At 50.2% G+C, this 27,396-nt stretch overlaps 1 protein-coding gene across 1 annotated transcript in view; it reads right to left on the bottom strand.

The window, feature by feature from the left end:
* GAS7 (growth arrest specific 7) overlaps nt 1-27,396 on the bottom strand; it is a gene marked incomplete at both ends in the record, with an annotated part of 266,571 nt that overhangs the window by 16,763 nt on the left and 222,412 nt on the right. The window contains 4 exons of the mRNA XM_080712190.1: nt 627-701; nt 4,575-4,690; nt 8,417-8,506; nt 15,073-15,129. Of these exons, the coding sequence (XP_080568316.1) occupies nt 627-701; nt 4,575-4,690; nt 8,417-8,506; nt 15,073-15,129 (338 nt within the window). The remainder of the gene's footprint in view (nt 1-626; nt 702-4,574; nt 4,691-8,416; nt 8,507-15,072; nt 15,130-27,396) is intronic.

Raw genomic sequence — 27,396 nt, 5'->3', positions numbered from 1 at the left:
TTCTGGGCACCGTTTTAAATCTAATCTCCTGAGAGTCTTTATTATGATTATTTTTTAACTGAGGTAAAAAATCATATAATATAAAATAAACTGTGTGTGTGTGTGTGTGTGTGTGTGTGTGTGTGTGTGTTATTGGAGATTGAACTCAGAGGCATTCTACTTCTGAGTTACACTTCTAGCCCTTTTTTTCCCTTTGAAATAGAATCTTGCTAGGTTGCCGAGAATCTCACTACGTTGCTGAGGCTGGTCTTGAACCCGCGATCCTCCTGTCACGGGCAGTGCGCGGGGGCTGAGGCTCTGTTAACAGAGCAGAGAAGGCGGAGGTATTTCTCCCACTGGGGAGGGCTGGGCTGAGTGTCCCCCGACCCAGGAGCCACCCAAGGAGGCCTGAACTGTCACAGCCAGAGTGGGGAGGGCCCCAGGCCCCAGGAGAGCATTTGAGGGGCTCACTCTTTGGCCCTCTGCTACCCAGTTTCCTCCTCTTTTGCCCTCAGAGAAAGGGGAGCTGGGCTGGACACCTGGATGCTGCTGCCCAGGAACCAGGGTGCGGGGCCCAGCGGCTCCTGACAGAGGCCAGCACCCGCCCATCGGCGCTGGGAGAAAGGATCCCCTTCCTCCCTACTCACCCTTCCTCCTGGGCAGCCAGGGAGTTCTGGGAGAGCTTAGCCAGGTTCTTCGCGTACTCCTCTTCAATCTTTATCCTGCAAAGGCAGAAACACCCTGGCGTCAGCTCTAGGTGGCGGGAGGCAAGGCCAATCATCTAATGCACAGGAGGCATTAGTATTCACCCAATCAGTGAACGAAACTATGCGTGCGTGCTCGTGTGTGTGTGTGTGTGTGTGTGTGTGTGTGTGTGTGTGTGTGTAGGTTACGAGGGATGGAACCCAGGGACATTCTACCCCCGAGCTACACCCCCGGACCCATTTTATTTTTTATCTTTTTGGTTTGGAAACAGGGTCTCACTCGGTTGCTTAAAGACTCACTATGTTGAGGAGGCTGTTCTCCAGCCTGGGAGCCTCCTGTCTCAGCCTCCCAAGTACTGAGACTATTTCTCCCCATCTCCTAGGCTAGCGTGCACGGCTTCTGGCACAACACTGGACCCTAAAGGCCCTGAAGGGAGTGGACACAACTTGTGAGGGACCACTGGGGGTGCCCCGTGCGTCTCCTTCCCCCTTCCAGCCCAGAACTCTGGTGTACACGTTCCCAGGTGGGCTCTGAGATTCAAGAGCAGAACGTTTCTCGCCGGCCTCCCACACCCTGCCCGAAATCTCCAATACTGTCAAGGGCATGGTGTTTCCATGGAAACCAGACAGCGTCCAGATCTGGAGCCCCATCCCATTTTTCTGGAGAGGAAGCCGGATCCCCGGCGGCACACATCTGAAGTGAGTGTCTGGGGAGGGCCCGTGTCATCTGCCACGTGCCTGTCAGGTGTGTCCTCAGAGGAGCCAGTCACCACCTAAGCACGCCCCGGGGGCTTGAGGGGAGGCGGAGGAGTCCTGGTTATGTCACCCGGGGCTGGGGCCCCAGAGAGACCCTAGTCCTTCACACAGTGACCAGAAAAGCCCAGAGACACTGGGACCACAGCATCTGCTTCCTGGTTCCTTGGGCTGTTGGCCCCCAAAGGATGCAGGGAGGCAGGGAGGCAGGCTGATGAGCCCCAGCAGTAGCATTTTAAATAGTAATTATTGTGGGATTTGGCATTAGAGACTCACAGTCTATCCTTCCTTCCTTCCTTCCCTCCCTCCCTCCCTCTCTCTCTTATTTATTTATTTATTTATTTATTTATTTATTGCGGTACTGGGGCTGGAACCCAGGGGCATTCTACCTCTAAGCCATACCCCCAGCCCAATTTTTTATTCTTTATTTTGAAACAGGGTCTCACTGAGTTGCAGAGGGCCTCACTAAGTAGCTGAGGCTGTTCGTGAACCGTGATCCTCCTGTCTCAGCCTCTCAAATGCTGGAATTACAAGCATGAGCCACCACGCCTGGCTTTCTTTCTTATTTACTTTTTAATACTGGGGATGGAACCCAGGGGCATTCTATTTCCAAGCTACACCCCCATCCCTTTCTATATTTTTTTTATTTGGAAACAAGGTCTTGCTAAGTTGCTGAGGCTAGCCTCGAACCCACAATCCTCCTGTCTCAGCTTCCCAAGTACCAGGAGTACCACCACTGGCTGAACACTTCTTCATCTCCCACCTCGGCTGCTTCCTCTCCGTCCCCTCTGCCCTCGCCTCCAGCCCTCCCCAGGTTCATGGGGACTGCTGGCCTGCCCTTAGACCGTGGCCAAGGTCTCCAGATGGAAGATCCAACCACTCCACGATGCCAACCGCATGGGCAGGGCAGAGGAGGCGCACATGCCACCTACCTCGGGAGCCTCACTTTTGGAGGCCACTGGCATCATCTCCATCCCCGCCCCTTTCCTAAGCCAAGGCCACCGCAAACCAGCCACATCTGTCCCCAGCCAGGCACACGCCTCCTCTGCTCCTACGCCGCCCCTCGGAGATCTCGGGTGCGCTGGGAAAAGTTACAGGAACCTGCATTTCCTCTGAGAAGACAGGTGCATCCTGCAATGGCAAAGGCCCTGCCTCTGCTAACATGACATCACTGTGAGAATAAACCGCTGGCCCGTTCAGGCTTTGGCTTGTACTGTTCTTTTTCCATTAGCCTGTTTTATACTTCTGTTTCCTGTCTCTGCCTGTAGACTTCCAATTTCCCACTGGTTTAATGGGTCATAAAATAAAGATCTTGATCCCCTTCCTTCCTTCCTTCCTTCCTTCCTTCCTTCCTTCCTTTTTGGTGGTATGGGTATTACAGTTCTACATCCAAGCTGCACCCCATCTCTATTTTATTTTATTTTTTGGTGGTACTGGGGTTCCTGGAAGCCCTTCTACCTCCGGGCTACACTCCCAGACCTATTTTATATTTTTATTTGGAAACAGGGTCTCTTAAGCCAGCGCGGCTGGCTTCGAACCTGCGCCATCCTCCTGTCTCCGCCTCCCAAGTGCGGGGATTACAAGCGTGCGCCACCACGCCCGGCTTATTTTTTTATTTCGAAACAGGGTCGTATTAAGCTCTGGAGGGTCTTGCTAAGTGGTCGAGGCTGGCCTCGAACCTGTGATGCTCCTGTCTCAGCCTCCCAAGTACTGGGATCCCCGGCATGCACCACCAGGCCAGGCTTCACAAAATATTTAGTTATGCAGATAGAAAATAAGCCTCTTAAGGAAGAGAGGTGATTTAAAGTGCCAAGGCATTATTAGCTGATTTCTATTGTTATAAAAAAAAGAAATATTTTTTAACAGATATCACCATTCGGCCTAAGTATTTCCACTATGTCTTGAAAACTCATTGGAAAGCTGTGTGCATGCGTGTGCACACAGGTGTGCACGGAGCTGGTGCACGTGCGCGGGTATGGGTGTGGTTTATTTTATTTTATTTTATTTATTTTTATTTATTTATTATTATTTTTTTGGTGGTAATGGGGGTGGAACCCAGGGGCTTTTCTACCTCTGGGCTACACTCCCAGACCTATTTTATACTTTATTTGGAAACAGGGTCTCACTAAGTTGCTGAGAGCCTCACTCAGTAGCTGAGGCTGGCTTCGAACCTGCGCCATCCTCCTGTCTCAGCCTCCCAAGCGCGGGGATTACAAGCGTGCGCCACCACGCCCGGCTTGGGTGTGGTTTATTGAAGAGGAGGAGGATGGAGAAGAGGCATCTCTTTGTGGCTTCCCTCTTCCCACTGGTTGGAACTGACTGTTGACTGTCTCTTCATCTGTGTATCCCAAGTCAATCCTCTGTTAGGATCCCTGGAGGTAGGGATGGGGTTGAGGGATGGTTCTCCATTCCTCGGTCTGAGACACAGTTTTGGTTCCAAGATGAGTTGAAAGGTGCGGTGGCCCATGCCTGTAAACCCCAGTACTTGGGAGGCTGAGACTGGAGGATTGCAGGTTCAAAGCCAGCCTCGGCAAATTGGCGGGACCCTCAGCACAACCTAGCAAGACCCTGTTTCCAAATAAAAAATAAAATGGGGCTGGGGGTATGGCTCGGAGAGGTAGATTTTCCTTGGGGTGAATCCTCAGTACCAAAAAATGAAAGACAAATCAAAAGGAAACATTCCCCTTTTGGGCTGTGCTGAGAAACTTTGCTTCCGGTGAGGGCCAGATAGATAAACAAAGGAGAGCAGTGCTCTGGGGGACAAGAGGGAGCGGTGGGGACTGTGACAAGTTGGAGCACCACCCTTTCACTGGCCGACCGCTGCAGGAGGGACGTGGAGGCAATTCTGCTAACCTGTGCTTTCTCAAGAGATGCTGGGTGTCCAGATTTTAATGCAAAATCTACCCATGTTTCTCAAATGTTGGTTTCAATCTTTAGAAGCACGACACAGGCCACAGCCACCCAGATCTGCTGGCCAGCTCTGTCCCACGCATCTGGGGCTCTGGCCTGACAGTCCCGTCAGTGCTGCGGAGCCCAAGGCTGGGTGCGCAGTGCCGAGTGCCCCGGTCCACTCCCCATGGGCCGCGGGTTCAAGGTTGGCCCTGTCTCTGGTCCTTGGGGCCGGGAGCCCTGGCTCACCTCTCGCGGATGAACTCCGACATTTCCTTCTGCATTTGTTTCCCTTTCAGTTGCTTTTGAAGGAGCAGTTCAAACCCAGCCACCGTGCCGTTGCCCTGGGGGTCCTTCTTGTCAGCCTAGGAAGGAAAGAAAAGAAAATCACATGCAACAGGTGGCATCCGGAGCCGGGGAGAACGAAGGGCCGGAAAGGCAGATTCCAGAAAGAATCCAGATTTGCTTGGCAACTCCTACACTAGCACAGCACAGAGCACGGAATGATCGCTCAATGAACGGCATCTATCATTAGGTACTAGGAGATGAAGGGCGGTCTGGACATGGTGGTGCACACCTGGAATCCCAGGAGTTGGGGGGCTGAGACTGGAAGGTCAGAGTTTCAAGGCCAGGCTCGGCAACTTAGCGAGACCCTGTTTCAAAATAAAAAAATAAAATAAAAAGGGCTGAAAGAGAGTGTAGCTCAAAGGTAGAATGCCCCCAGGTTCAGTTTCCAGCATCAACTTCCCAAATCAAAGGACCTGAGGCAGGACCTAAGGGAGGTGGCTGAGTCTCTGACACTGAAACTTAGGACCCAATCCATCTATCCATCCATCCGTCCATCTGTCCGTCCATTCTTCCTTCCTTCCTTTTTTTTTTTTTTTTTTTTTTTTTTTTGCAGTACTAGGGATGGAACCCAGGAGCTTTCTCCCTGCTTGAGGACCCATGAAACCAAATCGATGGTTACATTTTGAAATTTTAAGAATACCCAATTCATTTTTTGCAAACAAGTCTTCTTAAAATTTCAAAATGTCAACCATCGGTTTGGTTTTATGGGTCCTTCCTCAAGCACCCGGACACCCCCTTCCTGCCTGCCCTCTCCCTGACACGCATCTTACAATCTGTCCACAGGCCATGGCTGCTGCAGAATCAACTCCAGAGCCTGCGCAGAGCCCCTGGCTGCCACTGGGCTTCCTATGCTGTCCTGCATTATAGCGCTGTCACACTCCCCCAAGGAATTGGGGCGACAGGCTTTGACACTTTCTGTTTTTGGTTTTGGTGCTAGGAGTTGAACTTGGGGGAGTTTTATCTCTGAGCTACACACCAGCCCTTTTCGTTTTTCATTTTGAAACATGATCTCGCTTGGTCGCCGATAACCTATTTGCTGAAGCGGGCCTCGAACCTGCGATCCACCTGTCTCAGCCTCTCAAGTACTGGGGTTATAGTCGTTCACCACTATGCCTGGCTCTAAAATGGTTTTTTTTGGTATCAGAGAAGTGATCGGTGAGAATATTGTCCCAACATCCAGAAAGCCCCGAATGTCCATCTCGCTGAGTCAAGGGTACAGGGTCAGGCCCGTCCAATCTTAGGCCGTGCTCCACCCCTGAAGGGAAGTCTCATCACTAGGATCCCTTCCAAATCACACATGTAGGATGGGGGGATGGAAAAGGGCCTGCAGAGGACCACATTCCTCCTGGTCAAGCAGATGGAGGGTTTTATGGCTGCCCCAATGCAAGGTGCATTCCTCCACTGCCCTGACCTAGACCCCTCTGGCCATGCTGCTAACACTGCTTGTAATGGTTTGGGTTTAGAATACCCCCCTAGTCATCACAGAAACCAGGCAACCGTGTTGGAGGTGGGGCTTGGTTGCTAAGGAAGGGACCCTGGGGGTGTGGCCTGAGGAATATATATATATGCTCCTTCCTCCCCTCATTCACTCTTTTGCTTCCAGCCTCCATGAGGTGAGAGGAAAGCTCTCTCCCTCTCTCTGCTTCCAACTGCATACCCTGAGCTCCACAGACCTGGCCTGACATGGACTGAAACTTCGAAATCTCCAAAACTGTGAGCAAATGCATTTCCCTTCCTCTAAGTTGTGTGGTCAGTTGTTTTGAACCACAGCAGTAAAAATGTTAACCGAGGCACTGCTCCTGAGGCAGGATCTCACACTCCCTGGAGCTCCTAAGCCCCTGAAGCCCCTGCACACTGACCTCCAGGATAAGCTCCCCAGTGCCCATGCTCAGGGCTCAAACCCCTCTCCGTTGATAGTGCCTTCTTTAGAGGTGTCCTTTGCAAACACAGCCATGTCCGCCCATCTCTGTTACTATCACCGTTCTCTCTGGTCACCTCCACTCACTTCTCAATTTCCACCCCTGCCTGCACGATGCATATAGAATAGATCCTGTCACACTTCTTGGAACCCTGCAGCATCATCTCATTGCAAATGGCATAAAACACACATAGATCCCTGTCGGGGCCTGTAATGTCTTAGACACTCTGGTCCCTGCTCACCCACCTCTGAGTTCACCTGACTCATCTTTCTCGTGCCAAAGTCCCAGTGATTTTTATACTATTTTGCCAAACCTTTGCAATAATTTCTTCCCCAGAAGCCTAACAGCTGGGGCAATAGAAACTGTCCCTTTTAGGGGTCAACAAGTATCTTTGGAGATCTTCTAAGTATGGTAACTTAGCAAGACTTCTTTTAAAAATGAAAAATAAAAATAGGACTGGGGGTGTAGCTCAGAGGCAGAACCCCCTTGAGTCAGTCCCCAGTAGGAAGAAAGGAAGAGAAAAGAACTTTTGTCTAGTACTCAGCAAATCTAAAAAAATGATAGATGATCCATTCTGCACAGTGGTGAAAAAAAGGCTTTTATTTATTTACTGTTCCTCAGGGTCTTTGCAAAAGTTCCTCTTGGAGACGTACAGTTCAGTAGTCTGTACACCTGTGCAGTTAATGTATTCACATGACATTAACCATTGTTAGATTCGAGAACAGGGAGACGTAATTTGAAAAGTAATTGCTGACTTTAAAACCCAACTGTCTGGGACTACCCTTAGTTTCTGCCTTTATAAAGAAGAAAATTTTATGTATTTTAATTGTAGGAAAATACATATTAAATTTACAATTTTCACTTTTTTTTTTCTTTTGGTACAGAGGATCGAAATCAGGGGCGTTCTACTTCTGAGCCACACTCCCAGCCCTATTTTCAAAAATTTCAAGAGGGTTTTGCTAAGTTGTAGAGGGTCTCGCTACATTGCTGAGGCTGACCTTGAACCTGGAATCTTCCTGTCTCAGCCTCCCGAGTCTAAAATTATAGCTGTGTGACATTTTTACCATTTCCACCATTTATAAATGTGCAATTGGGTGGCTCTAAGGAGTCACCCAGTGACCTCATCGGTGCCCACCATCTACCCACAGAATTTTTTTTTTTTTTTTTTGGTGGTACTGGGGTTCCTGGAAGCCCTCTACCTCCGAGCTACACTCCCAGACCTATTTTATATTTTTATTTGGAAACAGGGTCTCTTAAGCCAGCACAGTTGGCTTCGAATCTGCACGATCCTCCTGTCTCCGCCTCCCAAGCGCGGGGATTACAAGCGTGTGCCACCACGCCCAGCTACCCACAGGATATTTCACTCTACAAGACTGAAACTCTGGGTCCATTGGGCCCCCACCAGAGTTCTGGGAACACAGAGGGCTTATGCTGGAGCTCTCTGCACAGCTTGGATTTTGCTGGCATAGGGAGGCTCCAGGAGGAAGGCAACGGGGTCCATCACAACACTGCAGCAAAGGTTAAGTTAAGCCAAGTCTTCTGCCTTTGCTGAGCATCAAGGAAAATGCCCCTCCACCTTCCCTGACCTCTGGCTGGGTTTCCAGGTTGCCATCAGCGGAAACCCTGCTGGTTCTCCGAGGTGCATGGAATAATCTAAGCCCAGAAGGACCCTAAATTTCTATCTCGGATGTCAAATTGACTACCAGGACCTCCGGGCTCCGACAGGACAGGCCCCTCTGCTTTGAGCTCACCCCCTCTCCTGCCCCTCTCAGGTGTTGGCTCCTGGGCCACGGTGAGTGTGGGGGAAACTGGGGCAGCACATACCCAGAAGTAGTCGCAGTAGCTCCACTCCGTTGGTTTCAACAGCTGCTGTTCAGGCATGGTGTCTGGGTGAGGAAATGTCACACAGTTTATCTGTAGAGTGCAGAACAGAAAAAGAAAAGGATGTCGTTGGAAGATTAAGAGGAAAGAGAAAAGGTCCTGCTTCCTGGATGGAGAACTCACAAGCTCCCTTCCCTACAGGGCCAGACTCAGTGCTCCCGGGCTCAGCATCTCAAATGATGTGCTCACACCCACCCCAGGGGCAGGGAATTGGCACAACCTCTCTAAGACAGTAGATGGATGGGATCCATCACAGATGCCGGCGTCTAGATCCTTCTGACCTGGCAGTTGTACATCCAAGAGTCTGTGCCACAGCTCTACTTGCACATGTGTGTAGGGGTGTAGGTACCTGGGTGTGTGTGTGTGTGTGTGTGTGTGTGTGTGTGTGTGGCACTAGGGATGGAAACCCGGGGGCCATTGTACCTCCGAGCTACACCCCCAGCTATCTATCTATCTATCTATCTATCAATACACACACATATTTATTTATTTATTTAATTTATTTGTGGTACTGGGGATGGAACCCTTCTACCTCCGGGCTACACTCCCAGACCTATTTTATATTTTTATTTGGAAACAGGGTCTCTTAAGACAGCGCGGCTGGCGTTGAACCTGCGCGATCCTCCTGTCTCCGCCTCCCAAGCGCGGGGATTACAAGCGTGCGCCACCGTGCCCGGCTTTTTCCTTTTATTTTTGAAACAGGGTCGCATTGAGTTCCGAAGGGCCTTGCTAAGTAGCGGAGGCTGTCCATGAACCGCGATCCTCTGGTCTTTGCCTTCGGAATGCTGGGATTACAAGCGTGAGCTACCCTGCCCGGCCCCTGGTTTTCATAAGGCGTTATTTACAGTAGCAAAAGGCTGGACCACACATCCATTGTTCGTTAGCGGGGTGAATGAGTAAACCTAGTGTGAGTCTGGGTGCGGTGGCGCACACCCATCATCCTGGTACTTGGGAAGCCGAGACAGGATGACTGAAGGTTTGAGGGCAGCTACAGTGACTTAGGAAGACTGTTTCAAAGTAACAAAAAAATTAAAAGGACTGAGTATAATTCAGAGTTACAATGCCCCTGGGTCCAGCCCTGTTACCCCATCAGTCTGCAACGTCCAACAGCCCTCAAGAACCCGGGGGCATTCTACCTCTAAACTATACTACTCCCAGCCCCTTTTATCTTATTTAATTTTTACTTATTTTCTTTCTTTTTCTCCTCTCCCTCTCTCTCCCTCCCTTTCTTCCTTCCTGACAGCAGAGGTGGGGAGAGGCCCCAGCCAGAGAACGGCAACACTGCTCCTGCGTGTTGACAACTGAGAGACACATGGTGTTTCCGCCTCTGACGAGAAGCACAAGACACAGTAGGGTCAGGGGCGAAAATGACCAGAGGATTCTTTGGCACCATCTTCTACCAAGGTCAAGGTGGGGTCCAAGGATTTTTTTTTGGGTGGGAATGGAGAATTTTCTCCCTAAGCTCTTAAGTGCACCACAGCAGCCTGGCCTGAGGGAGGGAGGGCCAGGTCTCCTGCACATGCTCAGGGAAGCCTCCCTGGCCCTTGATCTCCTCGTTCTGGGCTGCCCCATCCCTCTGGGCTGCCCCATCCCGTGGTGTGTGCAGAGGAGTCCCCTTCCTGGCCTCCAGGACTCCCTGCTGAAGGCTCTCACTTGGGGCAATCCTGAAAACCAGGGATGGATTTTGAACTTCCACCATTTCTTATTTTGCATTGCAGCTCTCCTTACCCACCTGTATTTTGCTTCCTAATGGAGTCCATGAAATTTTTAATCAAACACAAGGATACCAGAACTACGATGTTCCAGTACATCGGGCATTAGCAGTCATGAAATTAGCCGGGCATGATGGCGCACATCTGTCAGCCCTGTAACTTAGGAGGCTGAGGGAAGAGAATTATGAGCTCAAGGCCAGGCTGGGCCACTTAGCCACACCCTGTTTCAAAACATAAGAAGGGTGGGGCGGTGGCGCACGCTTGTAATCCCTGCCCTTGGGAGGCGGAGACAGGAGTATCTCTCAGGTTTGAAGCCATCCTCGCTGGCTTAGGAGACCCTGTTTCTTCCATATAAAAAATATAAAAATAGGTCTGGGAGTGTAGCCCGGAGGTAGAAGGGTTTCCAGGAACCCCAGCACCACCAAAAACAAAACAAACAACCCCCCCAAAAAAAAAACAAAAAAACATAAAAAGGTTGGGAGGCTGAGACAGGAGGAGCCTCAGCTACTTAGTGAGGCTCTCAGAAGCTTAGTGAGACCTTGTTCAGGGATCGCGCTCTGGGGTGATCTAATGCCCACCCCAGGGGACGCCTGGCCATGGGGAGACAGCTTTGGCTGTCACAACCAGGCTGGGCGGGGCTGCTACCAGCACCCACTGGGTGTGCTGCTACATATCCCATGTAGAACAGAGCAGCCTTCAAGACAAGGAGCTCTGACCCAAACATCAGCAGTGCCGGGGCTCACAAGCCCCCAGGTGGCCGGCCTGGTTGTGAGAGTGTCTCCACTAGGACAGAAATGGGGGAGCGGTGGGCAGAGGGAGGGGTGGAGCTTCCGGTGGGGGCTGGTGGTGTGCTGCCATCCAGGAAGTAATCAGAGCTAAGGGGCTCACCTACAATGGCCCGAAAAGGACCAAGAAACAGAGTCAGGGAGGGCTTAGGGCTCTAGCTCGCTGTTGAGCAGCTGGAGAACACAACAGTCCTGCCCTCTTGACTTACCTACCCCAGCCTCTGCGACCTCCAGGACTCAAGCCCAGACTCTGAGCCTCCCGAGCGGAGGGGTCCTGGAGGACCACAGACTCCATCCAGGAAGGGTCCAGCAAGAGCTGGGTTCATTCTGTACTCTGCACACGGGAGAGAGCCGGAGGAGCCGCTCTCTGTTCCACAGTGGCTAAGAAATTGCCAGCCACAGTCCTTGGTACTTACATATATTTTGTTTTGTTTTTGTAGTGGGGACTGAACTGGTGGCACGCATTCTACCTCTATACCCTCAGCCCATTTTATTTTATTTTATTTTATTTTTTACGGGTTTGGGGATGGAACCCAGGGGCATTCAACCTCCAAGCTACACCCCTTGCCCTATTTTTTATTCTTTATTTTGAAACCGGGTCTCACTGAGTTGCAGAGGGCCTCACTAAGTAGCTGAGGCTGTCCGCGAACCGCGATCCTCCGGTCTCAGCCTCCCGAATGCTGGGATTACAAGCGTGCACCACCACGCCCGGCTTTTTTAAAATTTTATTTCGGAACAGGGATCACACGGCTTGTGTGGAATGGTGGAGGCAGGAATTGAACCCCGGGCGATAGGCTGCAGACTCCAGGCCGCTAACCTTCCCAGCTGATACAGGTAGGGGGCGTTCCTGTGGCCAATCTCTCCCTCCCTCCCTTTCTCAGAGAGCCCCAGCCTCAACCAGCTACACCTTCAGTCTTGAGACACCAGCTGTTCTTTGCAACCCCCAAATAGGATGGTTAGACCCTTGCCCGCTGCAGCCGCTAAGGGGCGCGCCGCACAGCTGACCTTGCTCCCAGGGCGGTCCACACAGGGGCCGCCAATCCTCAAGAGCTGCCCCTCAGAAGATCTGGGGGTGTCAAGGAGCAGCCCCTGTGACTAATGCACCTGGCCCAGGTGTGAGAGCCATGCAATAGGAGTGTGACCTCCCTGGGGCACCGCACCCGGGCTGTGTGCGAGGGCGGGCCACGCCCCCTCTGAGCAGCCTCCAGCCTGCAAGCTGTGATGGAACACGGTTTGACACGGGTAGCTGCAGCCACGCACGCAGGCCCTGAATTTTCCCTTGAGGGAAGTGGATCCAGGAAGGAATTGGAAGGAAAGTAACCAGAGCCAGGCTCTGGGTGAGCAGAGGGCTGGATCCCAAGGACTGTCTCCCGCTTCCTGGGCTGAGGATCACAAGAGTCCCCAGAGCCCGGCATGATGGTTTACACCTTTGATCCTAGTACGGGAAAGGCCAAGACAGGAGGATTGAGAGCCCAAGACGGGAGGATTGCATATTTGAGGCCAGCCTTAGCAGCTTCACAAGACCCACAGCAAACAAGCAAAGGCCCTGTTTCAAAATTACTAACTAACAAGGCTGGGAGTGTAGCTCAGAGGTAGAATGCCCCTGGGTTTAACCCTCAATTACACACACACACACACACACACACACACACACACACACACAGTCCCCCAATTCCTCTTTCCAGGACATCCGTGTGGCTTTGCCATCCTCTCTCCTGAGTCCTCAAGATTCAGGCATGCCTGAGCCCAGGGCTGTGAGCTGCCATTAGCAGCCGTCACTGCGGATCAAATGACCCTGCTCCACCGGCCAGTAGATTCTGCTGACAGAAGGGACAGGAGCCAGCAAGGTGGCCAGCGCCGGACAGCGGCTGCCATGGGGCCCACGTGTCCGCCTTTTCTAAAGCAGCTCTGGGCCATGGAGCTTCCGAATCCAGCTCTGCCACCACCGGCGCTCCTCGCCTGAGCACACAGCACACTAGCTGCTCTGCCCGGGCCTCAGATGTCTGCTGTGTGGAATCCAAAGGCACTGGGAGATGCTGCCCTCCTCCCGCCCTCCCAGCCTCCTGGGAGGCCTCTTCCCCTGGCATCTCCTCCCTAGGGTAGCCCGAGCTCTGGAGGATTAGCTTCCCAGGGAGCGCTGGGTGGAGGGAAGGTGTGGGTGCAGACTCTTTGGCTGGTCTCTCTTTTCTCGGTGTCCCCAGCAACAATTCTCCAAGGCTTGGAAAACTCTGGAAGTTTTTCTGACCTTAGGTCTGGGGACCTGCCAGGAATCTGCAGTTTTGACAAGGATCTCAGAGGGCCTGAATGCCAACTGTACAAAGCAGGGCATCCCGTGAGAAGCATCAGGAAAGGCCCAGAGGCTGGGCAAGGCAGATTGTGCTGTCCTGAGGTGGACGCAGGGCCCCAAAGCTCCAGCTGAGATGGCCCGGTAGGTGCCCGCCTCATGGCCAGGGCCCCCTTGCTCAGCCAGCTTAGTACCTTTTTTTGTGTGGTACTAGGGATGGAAGCCAGGGGCATTCTGCCTTTGAGCTACACCCCCAGCCCTATTTTTATTCTTTATTTTGAAACAGGGTCTCACTGAGTTGCAGAGGGCCTCACTACGTAGCTGAGGCTATCCACGAACCGTGATCCTCCTGTCTCAGCCTCTCGAATACTGGGATTACAAGTGTGCATCACCACGCCCGGCTCTCCTGGTGGTTTTTCTTTTAGAATCCTACCTAACATGAGCCCTCATTCGCTTCCTTCTCTCCCTTCTTTCCCCCAACCCTCTTTCAGGAGACTCTGAGACACACCTCCTTTGCCCAGGTATTCTGGGGCATCTGGTGACAGTTTGAACATGGAGACAGTACCTTCTGGAAGCCTGCACCTGGGGTCTGCCCATACCCTGCCTGGCTTGGCGAATCCTCTAGTGACAGAGAGGCTGCTGTTGCTCTGTAGTCACAACGGCCTCTCTGTCAGAGTCAGAGGGAGGTCAGCAGGTGCTGATGACCTCTGAAACCCAGGGCAGCTCCAGGAGGGCACAGGTTCCAGGCACATAATCACTCTGCTGCCTGCATTTACGATTCCTCGCTTGCTATGTGAGGAAAAGAGCCACTTGGAATGGTGGCTTGTGTATAGTGAATGCACACAAAAGTGATGGCCATTATTTTCCCCATCATTATTTTTTGCCTAGCTCTTTTCTGGCAAAGCAGGACTTTTAGCCTGGGAATGGGCCAGGAAAATGCACCTGCTCCTTGCTTGACCTCCCTGGGGGTGGCCAGATGGAAGCCATGAGGAGAGTAAATTCCTGTTTCCAACTCTCTGGTGCTTGTACCCCAGTAGCGAACATCAGCCCCACTTCTCAAGTCTCTAAGCTATTGGCAAGCATCGCCGGCTGCCGGAAGAGCCTTGGGCGGTGGATTGCCCAGTCTAGGCAGAGCTGCCTGTTTCTTTTTTTTCTTTCTTTCTTTTTTCCTTTTTTTTTTTTTTTTTTGGTGGTACTGGGGTTTCTGGAGGCCTGTCTACCTCCAGGCTATACTCCCAGACCTATTTTATATTTTTATTTGGAAACAGGGTCTCTTAAGCCAGCGAGGCTGGCTTCGAACCTGTGCGATCCTCCCGTCTCTGCCTCCCAAGCGTGGGGATTACAAGCGCGCGCCACCACGCCCGGCCAGAACTGCCTGTTCCTCATCAGGAACTGCCAGGAGCTCTATTCTTAGGGTGCTTTCTCTTGCCTTTTAACTTTGACATCTTCCCGAAGTTTCCCTGCACAAAAGCAACCCCGCCGTGGCTGTAATTTACACGTCACGTCTGTTGCACACAGCGTGGTCCACCCACTCCAACCCACTCCGGCTCAAGGGCTCCTGCACCTTCTCCACTGCCCTCTTTCTGCTCTGCTCACCCCCGGGGGGAAATAATTCAAGATGTGAAATCCGGAAGCGGGGGACAAGGGGCGGCAGAGGGCTGGGGAACTCCAGAGAAGAGCTTGGGAAGTTCTGCGTTGGTCTCCCCAAGCTAAGCATCACTTTCGCTTGGCGGTCCACGTTGCCATAGCAACAGCCCAGCAGCTGCCCAACGCTGCCTCCCCAACCTGCAAGCGCACCCGCTTACTTAAATCACTTACTGTCATGGTGTTTTCCCTGCTCTGCTTTTTGCTTGGCGACGAGGAGGATCCCAGGTTCTGGGGAGAGAGATGAGAAACATCGTCAAGACTCTTCTCCATGTTAGATCTGGTTTTTTTTCCCCATTCGGGCTCCCCGGGGTTGGAGGGAAGCCGAGCAAGTTCAGAGATGCTCAGCCTGCAGTTAACTCCTAAGTCACTGGTTTCCCGGCCAGGGGATGAAAAAGGATCTCTGAGCCCGTGATGGCCCCATGCAGCCTCTCCATAGGCTACCAGAGAGCAGCTCCAAACCAGGTCCCCCCTCTCAGGCTCTGTGATTTGGGAGTTAACCCCTCCGCTGCCCTCTGCTGGTAACTGGTTTCTGTGTGCGGCTTGCTGCCTGAGCGGCTAAATCCACAGGGGAACAGAGAGTTAAGATAGCATGAAAAGCCACCAGCCACCAGCACCGAGGGCTCCGCACAAGACATCTTATGCTGAAACCCCCAGGTCCAAGATATCAAACCCTAAATCCATATATAAGGTGCACAGGGCGCTGCTCAGCCCCCTAACCCCGTGAGCCAGAGGGATCGCTCAGCCAAGCCCCGTGGCCGCTTTTGTTCAGTTTTTGAACGAGATGCCCTGTTGCTAGCGAGAAAACCAGGGTTCCAAGTACCGCTGGGCCCATGGGTCCTCGGTTGCTTGAGGAAGTCCTAGGGTGGTGCTGGGAGGGAAAATTTGTTGCCAGCTACAAACACCACATTTATCATAAGAGCTTGGGACCTGAAATACAACGCGCAGTTTCAGGTCTCTGCTGTTTGACCAGTAGGTAAGTTAGGGCTTCAACACCCATCAGAGGTAGTAACTTGGCCCTAAAGCACCAAAGGCAGCCATCCTATGGAGTCGAAGGCTGCCACCCACCAGCCTTACCCTGTCTTTTGGTGGGCACAGGAAGGTGACCATCCACTTTTTAAAAAATAATTCTTAAGCTGTGCGTGGTGGCACACGCTTGTAATCCCAGCATTCAGGAGGCTGAGACCGGAGGATCGCGGTTCGCGGATAGCCTCAGCTACTTAGTGAGGCCCTCTGCAACTCAGTGAGACCCTGTTTCAAAATAAAGAATAAAAAACGGCAGGGGTGTAGCTCAGAGGTCGAATGCCTCTGGGTTCTATCTCCTGACCCGCCAAAAAATTATATGTATATATTATATATATACATACATACATACATATATACATATATACATATATACATATATAGTTTTCTTTCCGGACATGGTAATCCTGGCACTTGTAATCCCAGCATTCAGGAGGCTGAGACCGGAGGATTGTGGTTCGCGGACAGCCTCAGCTACTTAGTGAGGCCCTCTGCAACTCAGTGAGACCCTATTTCAAAATTAAGAATAAAAACAGGGCAGGGGGTATAGCTCAGAGGTCAAATGCCCCCTGGGTTCCATCTCCTGACCCGCAAAAAAAAGAAATTATATGTATATATTATATATATAAATATATGTGCATATATATATATATATATATATATATATTGTTTTCTTTCCGGGCATGGTAATCCCGGTGCTTGTAATCCCAGCACTTGGGAGGCTGAGACCAGAGGATCACACAGGTTCAAAGCCAGCCTCAGCTACTTAGTGAGGTTCTCAGCAACTTAGTGAGACCCTGTCTCCAAATAAATTATAAAATTATAAAATAGGGCTGGGGTTGTAGCCTGGAGGTAGAAAGCCCCTGGGTTCCATCCCCAGTACCACACACACAAAATATATATATATTCTTATTGGTGCCACTCACTACATCATAGTGAGTTTCAAAGTGATTAAAAAATAAAGCATCCATGCAGGTGGCTTCGGTGTGTGTCCTGTGGCATGACACCCCGCTCTCCCTCCCCCTTCCCTGTACGCGTCAGGGAGACTGGGGAGGCATCCCTACCAACCTCCCTGGTGTCATCTGCAGAAAAATGAATGGAACTAGACAAGCTTATGCCGAGAGACATCAGCCAGTCTGGGAAAGTCAAGGCTCCTGTGTTTTCTTTCATATGTGGAAGACAATGGGAAATGAAAGCGACTTCAGTAAAATGGGGTGTGGGGGGCAGAGAATAGGGGGGAGGACCAAGGGAGCGGTGGAAGGGGAAAGTGTTCAAATGATGGCCGGCATTTTTTTTCTTTTGGTACTAGAGACTGAACTACACCTGTAGTCCTATTTTGCCGGGGTCCGGCCCGAGCAAGAGTCGAGGTCCGTGTGCTGGCGAGAGGAGAGTCGAGGCCGAGTGAGAGAAGGCGCTGTCACATGAGACCAGCTACGAGCTTCTCCAGCTTGATTCTGGTGCAAGCGTCTCCAGCTTCTCTCTTACTTCTTACTTTTTTCTTACTACGTTTCTTACTCCTCCCCTTTCAGGATTTGTTACAATCGTTATAGTCATGCAAACAGGAACTTCAAGGACAGAAAAAGTTTTTTATTTTTTTTTACAGACTTCAGGGCAGGGTGTCAGACATTTATTTATTTATTTATTTATTTATTTATTTATTTATTTATTTATTTATGGTACTGGGGTTTCTGAAAGCCCTTCTACCTCCGGGCTACACTCCCAGACCTATTTTTTTTTTTTTACTTTTTTTTAAATTTGGAAACAGGGTCTCTTAAACCAACGCACGCGGCTGGCTTTGAACCTGCACGATCCTCCTGTCTCCGCCTCCCAAGCGCGGGGATGACAAGCGTGCGCCACCGTGCCCGGCTCAGACATTTAGATAATCATAGAAAGTATGCTCTGTCTCACTTAGCAAGGCCGACTTGAACTTAATCTTATATACTGGCCCAAACTAAGGTCAGTTTGAACTTATTCTTCGGCCCAAACTTTATCCTTGGGGGAAAAAATCTTTGCTGCCAGAGTCTCTCACAAGCCGCTGCCCATCAGTTTTAGTTATAATGCTTATACATAAAATTCCAATTATACATATTGATCCAAATAATCCTAAAATAGCTTTTTTTTTTTTTTGCAGGTCTGGGGATGGAACCCAGGGGCATTTGACCTCTGAGCTACACCCCCTGCCCTATTTTTTATTCTTTATTTTGAAACCAGGTCTCACTGAGTTGCAGAGGGCCTCACTAAGTAGCTGAGGCTGTCCGCGAACCGTGATCCTCCAGGTCTCAGCCTCCCGAATGCTGGGATTACAAGCGTGTGCCACCACACCCGGCCTAAAATAGCTTTTTGAAGAAGGAAATGCTAGACATACTTCATGGGGGATCTACGCCTTTGCAGGTCTCCTGATCGAGCTTTCTCAAGATCTGCATGAGATGCTGTAGCACTATTTTATTATTTTATTTTGAAACAGGGCCTTACTAAGGTGCAGAGGGCCTCGCTCATGTGCCGAGGCTGGCTGAGAACCTGCAACCCTTCTGTCTCAGCCCCTTGAGGATGACAGGTGCGCACCACTGCGGGCAGCTGGCTGTCACTTCTGAGAGGCCGGAAGGAGCAGAAAGGGGCTTCTCCATCCAAAGGGCCTCAGGGAAAGCGAAGCCCCGCGCCCACCCTCAGGCCTGCACAACTCTGGCCAAGCCGGCAGGCCCTGTAGCCCGACCTCAGGAGCCCTGAGCAACTCAGGCCAACAGGAGCTCTCCCCGGCCCTCCATCAGCTCTCAGTCCTTACTGCTGGGCAGTTCTGTTTAGCTGGTAAACAAAGTTCGCTCGTGCCAGGCTTAGTGGCGCATGCCTGTAATCCCAGCACTGGGGAGGCCAAGACAGGAGGACTGCAGGTTCAAGGCCAGCCTCGGCAACTTAGCAAGACCCTGTTTCAAAACAAAAATATAAGCCAGACGTGGTGGCACACGCTTGTAATCCCAGTACTTGGGAGGCTGACACAGGAGGGTCGCAGGTTTGTGGCCAGCCTCAGCTACTGAGTGAGGCCCTCCGCAACTTAATGAGACCCTGTTTCAAAATAAAGAATAAAAAACAGGGTTGGGGGTGTAGCTCAGAGGTAGAATGCCCCTGGGCTCAAACCCCAGAACCACACACACATAAACAAACAAACAAACAAATAAAGTCAGCTCATGAATACCAGGCCTAGAATCCTCAGAGTAAACGACCCGTAAGAACCATCCATTTTACAGATGAGAAATTGTTGACCGGCTTCGAGATACAGGCCAAGGAATTTGACTTCTGTGAGCCCCAGTTTCAGCATCTACAAAATGGGTTGTTATCACTGGTCCTTAAACTTTGAGATGCCTCTAAATTAATGGAGGAGGCCGCCCCAGGTGATGCACCTCGGGGGGCGGCTGCTTCCGTGGGTCCATCCCAGGCGGGGCCTTTCCTCGCTTGCCGCTCAAGGCCCCCCCCAATCTAATGTACTTTCTGTCATTTTATTGAGGTGCCTCTACTTAAGGCAATGTGTATTATCACCCTAAAAGGCTCTGGGGCCATGTCAAGCTTGTGGTCAACTCCAGGTTCCACAGATTTTTTTGGGGGGGTGAGAGTTGATACTGGGGACTGAACTCAGGGGTGTTCTATCTCCAAGCTACAACCCTAGTTCTATTTAAAAAAATTTAAATTTGAAACATGGTCTCACCAAGTTGTAGAGGGCCCTGCTAAGTTGCCGAGACTGGGGGGATCTTTCTGTCTCAGCCTCCCAAGTACTGAGATTACAGGCATGTGCCACCACGCCCAGCTAGTCCAGAGATATTTTTAAGGCATTGATTCATTTAACTGATCTACCTTATTTCTTCACAAGTATCACTTCTGTCAAAAGTAACAGGCAAAGGGCATTTGCTAAAATTACTGGGGAAAGAAAGGAGCCCCAGGTGTCAGTCACCAGGGAGAAGAGATGGAGACAGAAGTCTCTCTGCAGGTTCTCTCCTGCAGAGGCGCTGGCCCAGGCCATCCATCCCGGGAAGGGGTAAGGTTACATTAGCGGTGGATTCTGGAGTTTGCCGCCTCCCCATTGTGGACAAATGTCACATCACTACCATCGCTACGTGCCCACTGCACGCTGCCAGGGAGGGCAACCGGTGCTCCAGCAGCCTGGACCACAGCCTTTGAGCATCCTGGTGGGTGCCATGGTGACAGGGATGCAGAGAAGGATGCGGATGCTAACTGAGAGGGAGGAAGCATCCCAGGAGCCACCATCTACCGAGCGTTGGTGCATGATGGCTGGCCCTAGGCTTGGGGTTTGACACACTGATCTCCATTAATCCACACGACTGCAGCAAGGGCTATAGTATGCTCTCAGACTGTGATGTGGAGGTTTCTCAAAGTCCAATTGTCCTAAGATAAGCAGATGAGTGGAGATTGAACCCTAAGCCTTTCCTCTATAGTCTGCCATCTTTCCACTTTGAGATCTGGGATGGTCTCTTGTTTCTCAGGTGACTTTGCAGGAAAGGAAGGAAGGAAGGAAGGAAGAGGAAGGAAGGAGGGAGGGAGAGGAAAGGAGAGAGGAAGGGAGGGAGGGAGGGAGAGGAAAGGAGAGAGGAAGGGAGGGAGGGAGGGAGAGGAAAGGAGAGAGGGAGGGAGGGAGGGAGGGAGGGAGGGAGGGAGAGAGATTGATTTTCACTATCCATGAGCTTTTATTTTGAGACCATGTGGACCAGGCTCTGTGGGATGAGACTGAACATGGAGGTTACCCATCCTCCCTATAACTTGGGCAGGGCCAGGAATACAAATCACACACGCATCGAGGGCGCGTGTTCTATGTGTGGGAGACAGTACTTCCCCGGATCTCTGCTGTAGCAGCTGTGAGTCGCTGACCGGTCCAGTGGTGGGGTGGGGGAGGCACAGGCAATATTAGTCTCTGAGTTTGCTGCAGCTGACCTGTGCCTATCATCTCAATTTCAAATACATGTAACACACACACACACACACCACACACACACACACACTATATATATATATATATATATATATATATATATATATATATATATGTGTACATGCCTTCCTCAGTAGTACTCCACTGAAAGGACCCAGAAGGAATTATGATAGTCATCACAGAGATCATACTTACTAGCCACAAACTGGTTTCTCAATACTATTTCCCACTAAAAGAAACCCAGGTGTTATTAGCCCCTCCCCATCACTGTGACTAAAATACCTGACAAGACCAACTCAGAGGGGGAATGGTTTATCTGGCCCATGGTTTCAGAGGTTCGGTCCATGGTTGGCTGGCTCCAAGGCAAAAACATGGTGACAGAAGAAAGCTGTCCAGGTCATGGCAGTAGGGAAGCAGGGAAAGGGAGAAAGAGAGAAAGAAGGAGAGGAGAAGGAAGCAGAGGCAGATACAGACCAAGGTCATGCCTCCCAGCAACCTACTTCCTCCAGCCAACACGTACCACCCAGCAAACCTATTCAAATGATGACCCCCACTGATGAGGTTAGAGCCCTCATGACCTGACTGTTTGACCTCTGAACACTGCTGTGTTGTGAGTTCTGGGGGGAACATTCTGGATCTAAACTACACCACCAGGGTCCTTGAAAAAAAAAAAAAAAAGCAAACGGTGAATTCCAAGTGCAAGGTAGACCTGAAACATCTTAATATGCCAGAAAACATGGAGAAAAACGGTGGCGCTATAACACCAGGGACACCAGGGCCAGCTTACAGGGGCTCCCACGTGTAAGACAATTTGAACCAAATATGAATAATAGTATCCCCAAGTGCGGGGAGGCGGTAGGAATATTTCATCTCGAAGAATGTCATTAAAAAAAGGTCATGGGCGTGGTGGCGCGCGCTCTTAATCCCAGCATTTTGGAGACTGAGACAGGAGGATCGCGGGTCGTGGCCAGCCTCAGCTACTTAGTGAGGCCCTCTGCAACTCAGTGAGACCCTGTTTCAAAATAAAGAATGGAAAATAGGGCTGGGAGTGTAGCTGGGAGGTAGAATGCCCCTGGAGTCCATCCCTAGTAACAAAAACAGAAAAAGAAAAAAAAAGGTAGACGGTTCCTGGGTTCACCCTCCAGTCCTAAAACAAAACAAACAACCTGCTAGGAGATAGAAGCCAGTCAAGACACAAGGGGCCACGTATGTACATAGCATGGCTCCCTGTAGAAATGTCCAGAACAGGAAAATTTCCTAAGGGCAGAAAGCAGAACAGGGGTTGCCTAAGGCTTAGGGGAATTCTTCTGGGGGTGATGGGAATGTCCTAGAATTCACTGTGATAATGGTTGCCCAGCTCTGTAAATACAGAGAAAAGGTACACTCAGCTATACATCTTAACTGGGTGGATTGTACTAAGTGTAAGTTACCTCTCAGCAAAGCTGTTGTGTTATTTTGTTTTTGTTTTTGTTTTGTGGTACTGGGGATTGAGTCTAGAGGCATCCTACCTCCGAGCTACACCCCCAGCCCTTTTTAATTTTTATTTTTGTTTGGAAACAGAGTCTCGCTAGGTTGCTGAAAGCCTCATGTTGCTGAGGCTGGCCTCAAACCTGTGATCCTTCTGTCTCAACCTCCCAAGTACTGGGATTACAGGTGTGCGCCACTACACCTGGCTAATAATAGCTGTTGAGAGAGAGAAAGAGAGAGAGAGAGAGAGAGAGAGAGAGAGAGACAGACAGACAGACAGACAGACAGACACTCAAGTGACAGCAAGCAATACGTCTGTGGGTGAAACCCAAATGAACCCTGGATTGGGGAGAAAAGCAGATACAAGAGGTACTTAAGAAATAATTAGAAAATTTGAGTATGGATTATATACATTAGGTGCTTTTGTTCAAATGATGTTTTAATGGCATCGTGGTGTCTTCTCCCCTTAAGACGCATTCTGAAATATTCACATTAAGAACAATAGGTCTAGATTCTGCTTTAAATGATCAGAAAAGGGCCAACAGGGACACAGATGCAGGAATAAATGAATACAAGGTCGACAAGATTAGCCAAATGCCAGTAATCGCCGAAGCTAAACCATAGGTCTGTGGTTTATTATTACAGGATTCTCTCCACTTTTGTAAAAGGTTGGCAAATTCCCACAATAAATGTTTTTCCCAAATCCCTTTGCCTATGATTCCAGAGAATCCCCCTTGCCCCCCAGTGCTGGGGATTGAACCCAGGGGGCGCTCTAAAACGGAGCTACACTCTCAGCCCTTTTATTTTGAAACAGGGTCTCACGAAGTTGCTGAGGCTGGCCTCAAACCTGCGATTCTCCTGTCTCAGCCTCTGGAGTAGCCGGGATTACAGGTGTGTAAATCTCTCTTTAACCTGGTGTCCTGATTCTGCCTGGACAGCCCTGCTGTCACGGTGAGGACCCACAGAGGGCGTAACATGCACACACGGACATTTCCAAGCCACCCAGCAGCCCCTGCTGTAGCCCATCCATCCATCCATCCATCCATCTCAGCTGTCCCCTGCCCCACAGAGAGTCCTCTGGGTCCCAGTCTTTTGGCGGGTGGCACTCTGTAGGAGGCCTCGCTCTGGCTTCTGGGTACCACTGGAGTACCAGAGCTCCTAGTGAGGGGCCCGTGCCGCACCTCCAGCCCATCCTGCCCTTTGTCCATCTGTTAATTTATTCAGCCGTGACTGTATTCCACCCCTACGGGTTTTTTGAAACCACGACCCTCTTTCCTGACTCGGAGCATCCACAGTGGCCAGAATGATTGAAAGATGGATCACAAGCCTGAGCCTGTAATCCCAGTCTTTGGGAGGCTGAGACAGGAGGATCTCAGGTTCAAGGCCAGCCTCAAAAACTTAGTGAGCTTCTCGGTATCCTAGCAAGACCCTGTTTCAAAAACTACTACTAATAATATATAAATAATATATAACATTAACAATATAGTAATAATAATATGATATAAAATAATAATAATTATTATTAAATAATAAAAATTATTATTATTATTAATACATGGCTGAGAGTGTAGTTTGGAGGTAAAATGTTCCTGGGTTCAATCACCAGTAACACACACACACACACACACACACACACACACACAAAGACAAGTCACACAAAGGCCTGTGCATGGGTGGGAAGGAAGGAAGGGGCCACTAAGATTTGCTTCTGTAAAGATGGACCCGACTATTTGCCTTTAATCCCCCTCCTCACTGTAGAGCTGGAGGTCCTTTTTTATCTAGTTTTCCATTTTCTTCTGCAGGGTTGCATTACCAAAACTCTCCACTGGGTGGCGCCAGTGCACATCCATCCATCCATCCATCCATCCATCCATCCATCCATCCATCCATCCATCCATCCATCCAGGTCCCCCAGGGCAGGGCCAAGGAGGGGGCGGGACCCCCCAAAATAGGGGGCACCCAGCCTTGGAATCTACCCACCGCAGGGCACCAAGTGGACGCACACTCCCGGTTTTCAAAAAAGCCTATACGCCCGTCCCTCCCTGCCCACACAATCTTCTCTAGTAGCCGGCTCAAGAGGAGGCAGCTATTATGCGGCTAAAGAAGAGAGACTCTGAGACTTGCCAGCCCGGAGTGCGCACTATGACCTTGACCCAGCCGCTTCCTCCCTGCACAGCCTGCTCTCGGAGGGCCACGCGTTCCTTGGCTGGGTCACTCGCCCAGGCTCCGAGCACTATTAAGTGTAATTGTTATGAGTTACGATTGACAGCTTGGGATGGGGACAGCAAATTGCCCTGCCTGCTGAGAACGCTCGGTAGACCTAAGACATCCTTTTCTGGTAGTACTTACTGTCTGTGAAAACCAAACCTCCTTTACCTATTTATGTCCAGCCGTTAGTGCCTTTTTTGGAGAACAGCTCCCTGGGTCTACCAACTCGGATAAAGGCAACAGCTTTGTGTCCCCTTCTGTAGCCAGAAAGAAAGGCAGCCCCAAGGCCAACACCTCCTTTCTAGCTTTTTATTTTTATTACATAAAACTGCACCTGTCTTCTATAAAGGTACAATGTGTTCATTTCAATAAATCTGAAAATAGTTAAGAGTGCAAAGGAAACCAAGATGGCCTGTCATTTTTGACCAAGGTTTTATAATTTCAGCATAATTCATATTTTCAAAGTCTGGGGTTTATTTATTTATTTATTTATTTATTTATTTATTTATTTGTGGTCCTGGGGATTGGACCCAGGGGCTTTTCTACATCCAAGATACAACTCAAGGCCTATTTTATTTTATTTATTTTATTTTATTTTTTGTGGTACTAGGGGTGGAACCCAGGGGTTTTTCTACCTCCAGGCTATACTCCCAGACCTATTTTTATACTTTATTCAAAAACAGGGTCTCACTAAGTTGCTGAGAACCTCACTAAGTAGCTGAGGCTGGCTTTGAACCTGCGCCATCCTCCTGTCTCTGCCTCCTAAGTGCTGGGATTATAAGCGTGCGCCACCATACCTGGCTAGCCCTATTTTATTTTGTTCTGAAACAGGTTCTTGCTAAGTTGCTGAGGCTGGCCTTGAACCTGTGATCTTTCTGTCTTAGCCTCCTAAATACTGGGGTTCTAGGCATGTGCCACCTAGCTTGGCTCAAAGTCGGCAATTCTTTTTTGAGAGGAGCTGTCCTGTGCATCACAGGCTACTTAGCAACTTACCTGCTACATCTATTCACTAGATACTGCTAGGATCCCCCATAATAATCAAAATGTCTCCAATGAGCCGTGTGTGGTGGTGCACCCTTATAATCCCAGCATTCGGGAGGCTGAGACAGGAGGATCGCGGTCTGCGGACAGCCTCGGCTACTTAGTGAGGCTCCTTGCAACTCAATGAGACCCTGTTTCAAAAATAAACAATAAAAAATTAGGGCTGGGGGTGTCACTCAGAGGTAGAATACCCCTTGGATCCATCCCCAGTACTGCAAAAAAAAAAAAAAAAATCACCATAAATGCTCTGGTTTATTTCTTTTTCTCCGACATAAGCCTAGATTTCCTTCCCCCAAATAAGACTGACTATATATACAATTTGCGTTCTGCTTTTCTTACCCAACATTTACTTGCGAACATTTCCCCCAATCATTAAATTTTCTTTGGAAGGATGTTTTTTTAATGGCTGCAAAACATCATTGGCCCGTTGGATCTCCAGCACCCATAATCCATTTCCCCCCATCCCCTGTCACTGGACAATTAGGTTAGGTCCACTGTTATTGGACTGTAAGTGAGCAATCTTATGCATTAATCAGAATCCCTGACTATATTCCAAAAGCAGATTCTGGAAAAGAAATTCCCGTGTCAAAAGGCTTATGATTCAGACTATTAAATCAGATTCTGCGATACAATTTAGTTATACCCGTATACATTTTTTTTTAATGGTTGGGTAACAACTTCATCGTAATCCGGGAGGCTGAGAGAGTCAAGCGTTAGCTCGGAAGGAAGAGTGGGGAGCTGTTTTCAATATTCTTCCGGACAAAGCTCAGGCGGACGCCAGTTTTGTGTTCTTTTTAAAGCCGGGCAGAGTTTAGGTTGATGAGTTCAGAGAGACACTCAAGTCAGATGACAGGTTTCCCTTCCAGCAAACTGTGCTGAGGAGGTGCTTTGGGGACTCAGCAAAAAAAACCACACACACACACACACACACACACACACACACACACACACACACACACAAAGAAAAGGTTGAGTCATGGTGGGTCACAAGAGCGGAGGAGGGAGAGGGACAGAAACACCGCTGTGAACCGTTGACTGAGCCTTCCTCCCTATTACCCAGGGCTTGGTCCCCAGCAGCGACAGCAATGCCTAGGGGCTTGTGCACGCCACCCCAGACCTCCTGAATCAGACTCTGCTCTGAACAAGAGGTCCGAGAGGCTCAAAAGTCCACCCGAGTTTAAGAAATCCTGACCTACAGCCATGTCCAAATTCCCTGCCGGAGTTAGCTGAACAGGAGCCCGGTCAATGCTCAGCCTCTTAGGAGAACAACTTAATAAGTTTCCCCAGATTAACAGTCTGCTCCCATCGAGGGTGAGCGCCACATCTTTTAGCGATGGTGCTAAGAGACGGACAGGGGGCTTTTATTTTCAGCGCCTGGTCCCTCGAGGCCGCTGCGTACACAGCTATCAATGTTCACATCAGTGGCAGCGGCATCACCAGCATCACCAGCATCACCGCCGTGCACCATCATCCGCCATCAGCATCAGCATCAGCATCATTAGCATCACCAAAATCAGCATCAGCACCATCCCTGGACCTGTGCATTTTAATTCCAAGTCCGGTAGAGATTAACCTGGAAGGTTCTTTTTAAACCCCTTCTTGATAATTTGTGAGGAGACTTAGTAAGACGAGGCCTCTAGTTTCTTTGATGCGGTTTAATGGAATGGGGGAAGCAGGCGATGGGGCCCCAGTGCCAGACTGAGCCCCGAGTCACCGTGTGAACCTGCACGAGACACCGAACGCCTCGGGGATGGTACCCACGCCTGCTTCGGGCACTGCGTGAAGTGCAGTGCGCATGTGTGTCGACTGAGCGCGTGAGTAGGAAAAGC

The sequence above is a fragment of the Muscardinus avellanarius genome (assembly GCF_963383645.1).
Source record: "Muscardinus avellanarius genome assembly, chromosome: 16".
NCBI lineage: Eukaryota > Metazoa > Chordata > Mammalia > Rodentia > Gliridae > Muscardinus > Muscardinus avellanarius.
Note: the sequence above shows the minus strand (reverse complement) of the source record. Positions and strands in the feature narration are given on the sequence as shown.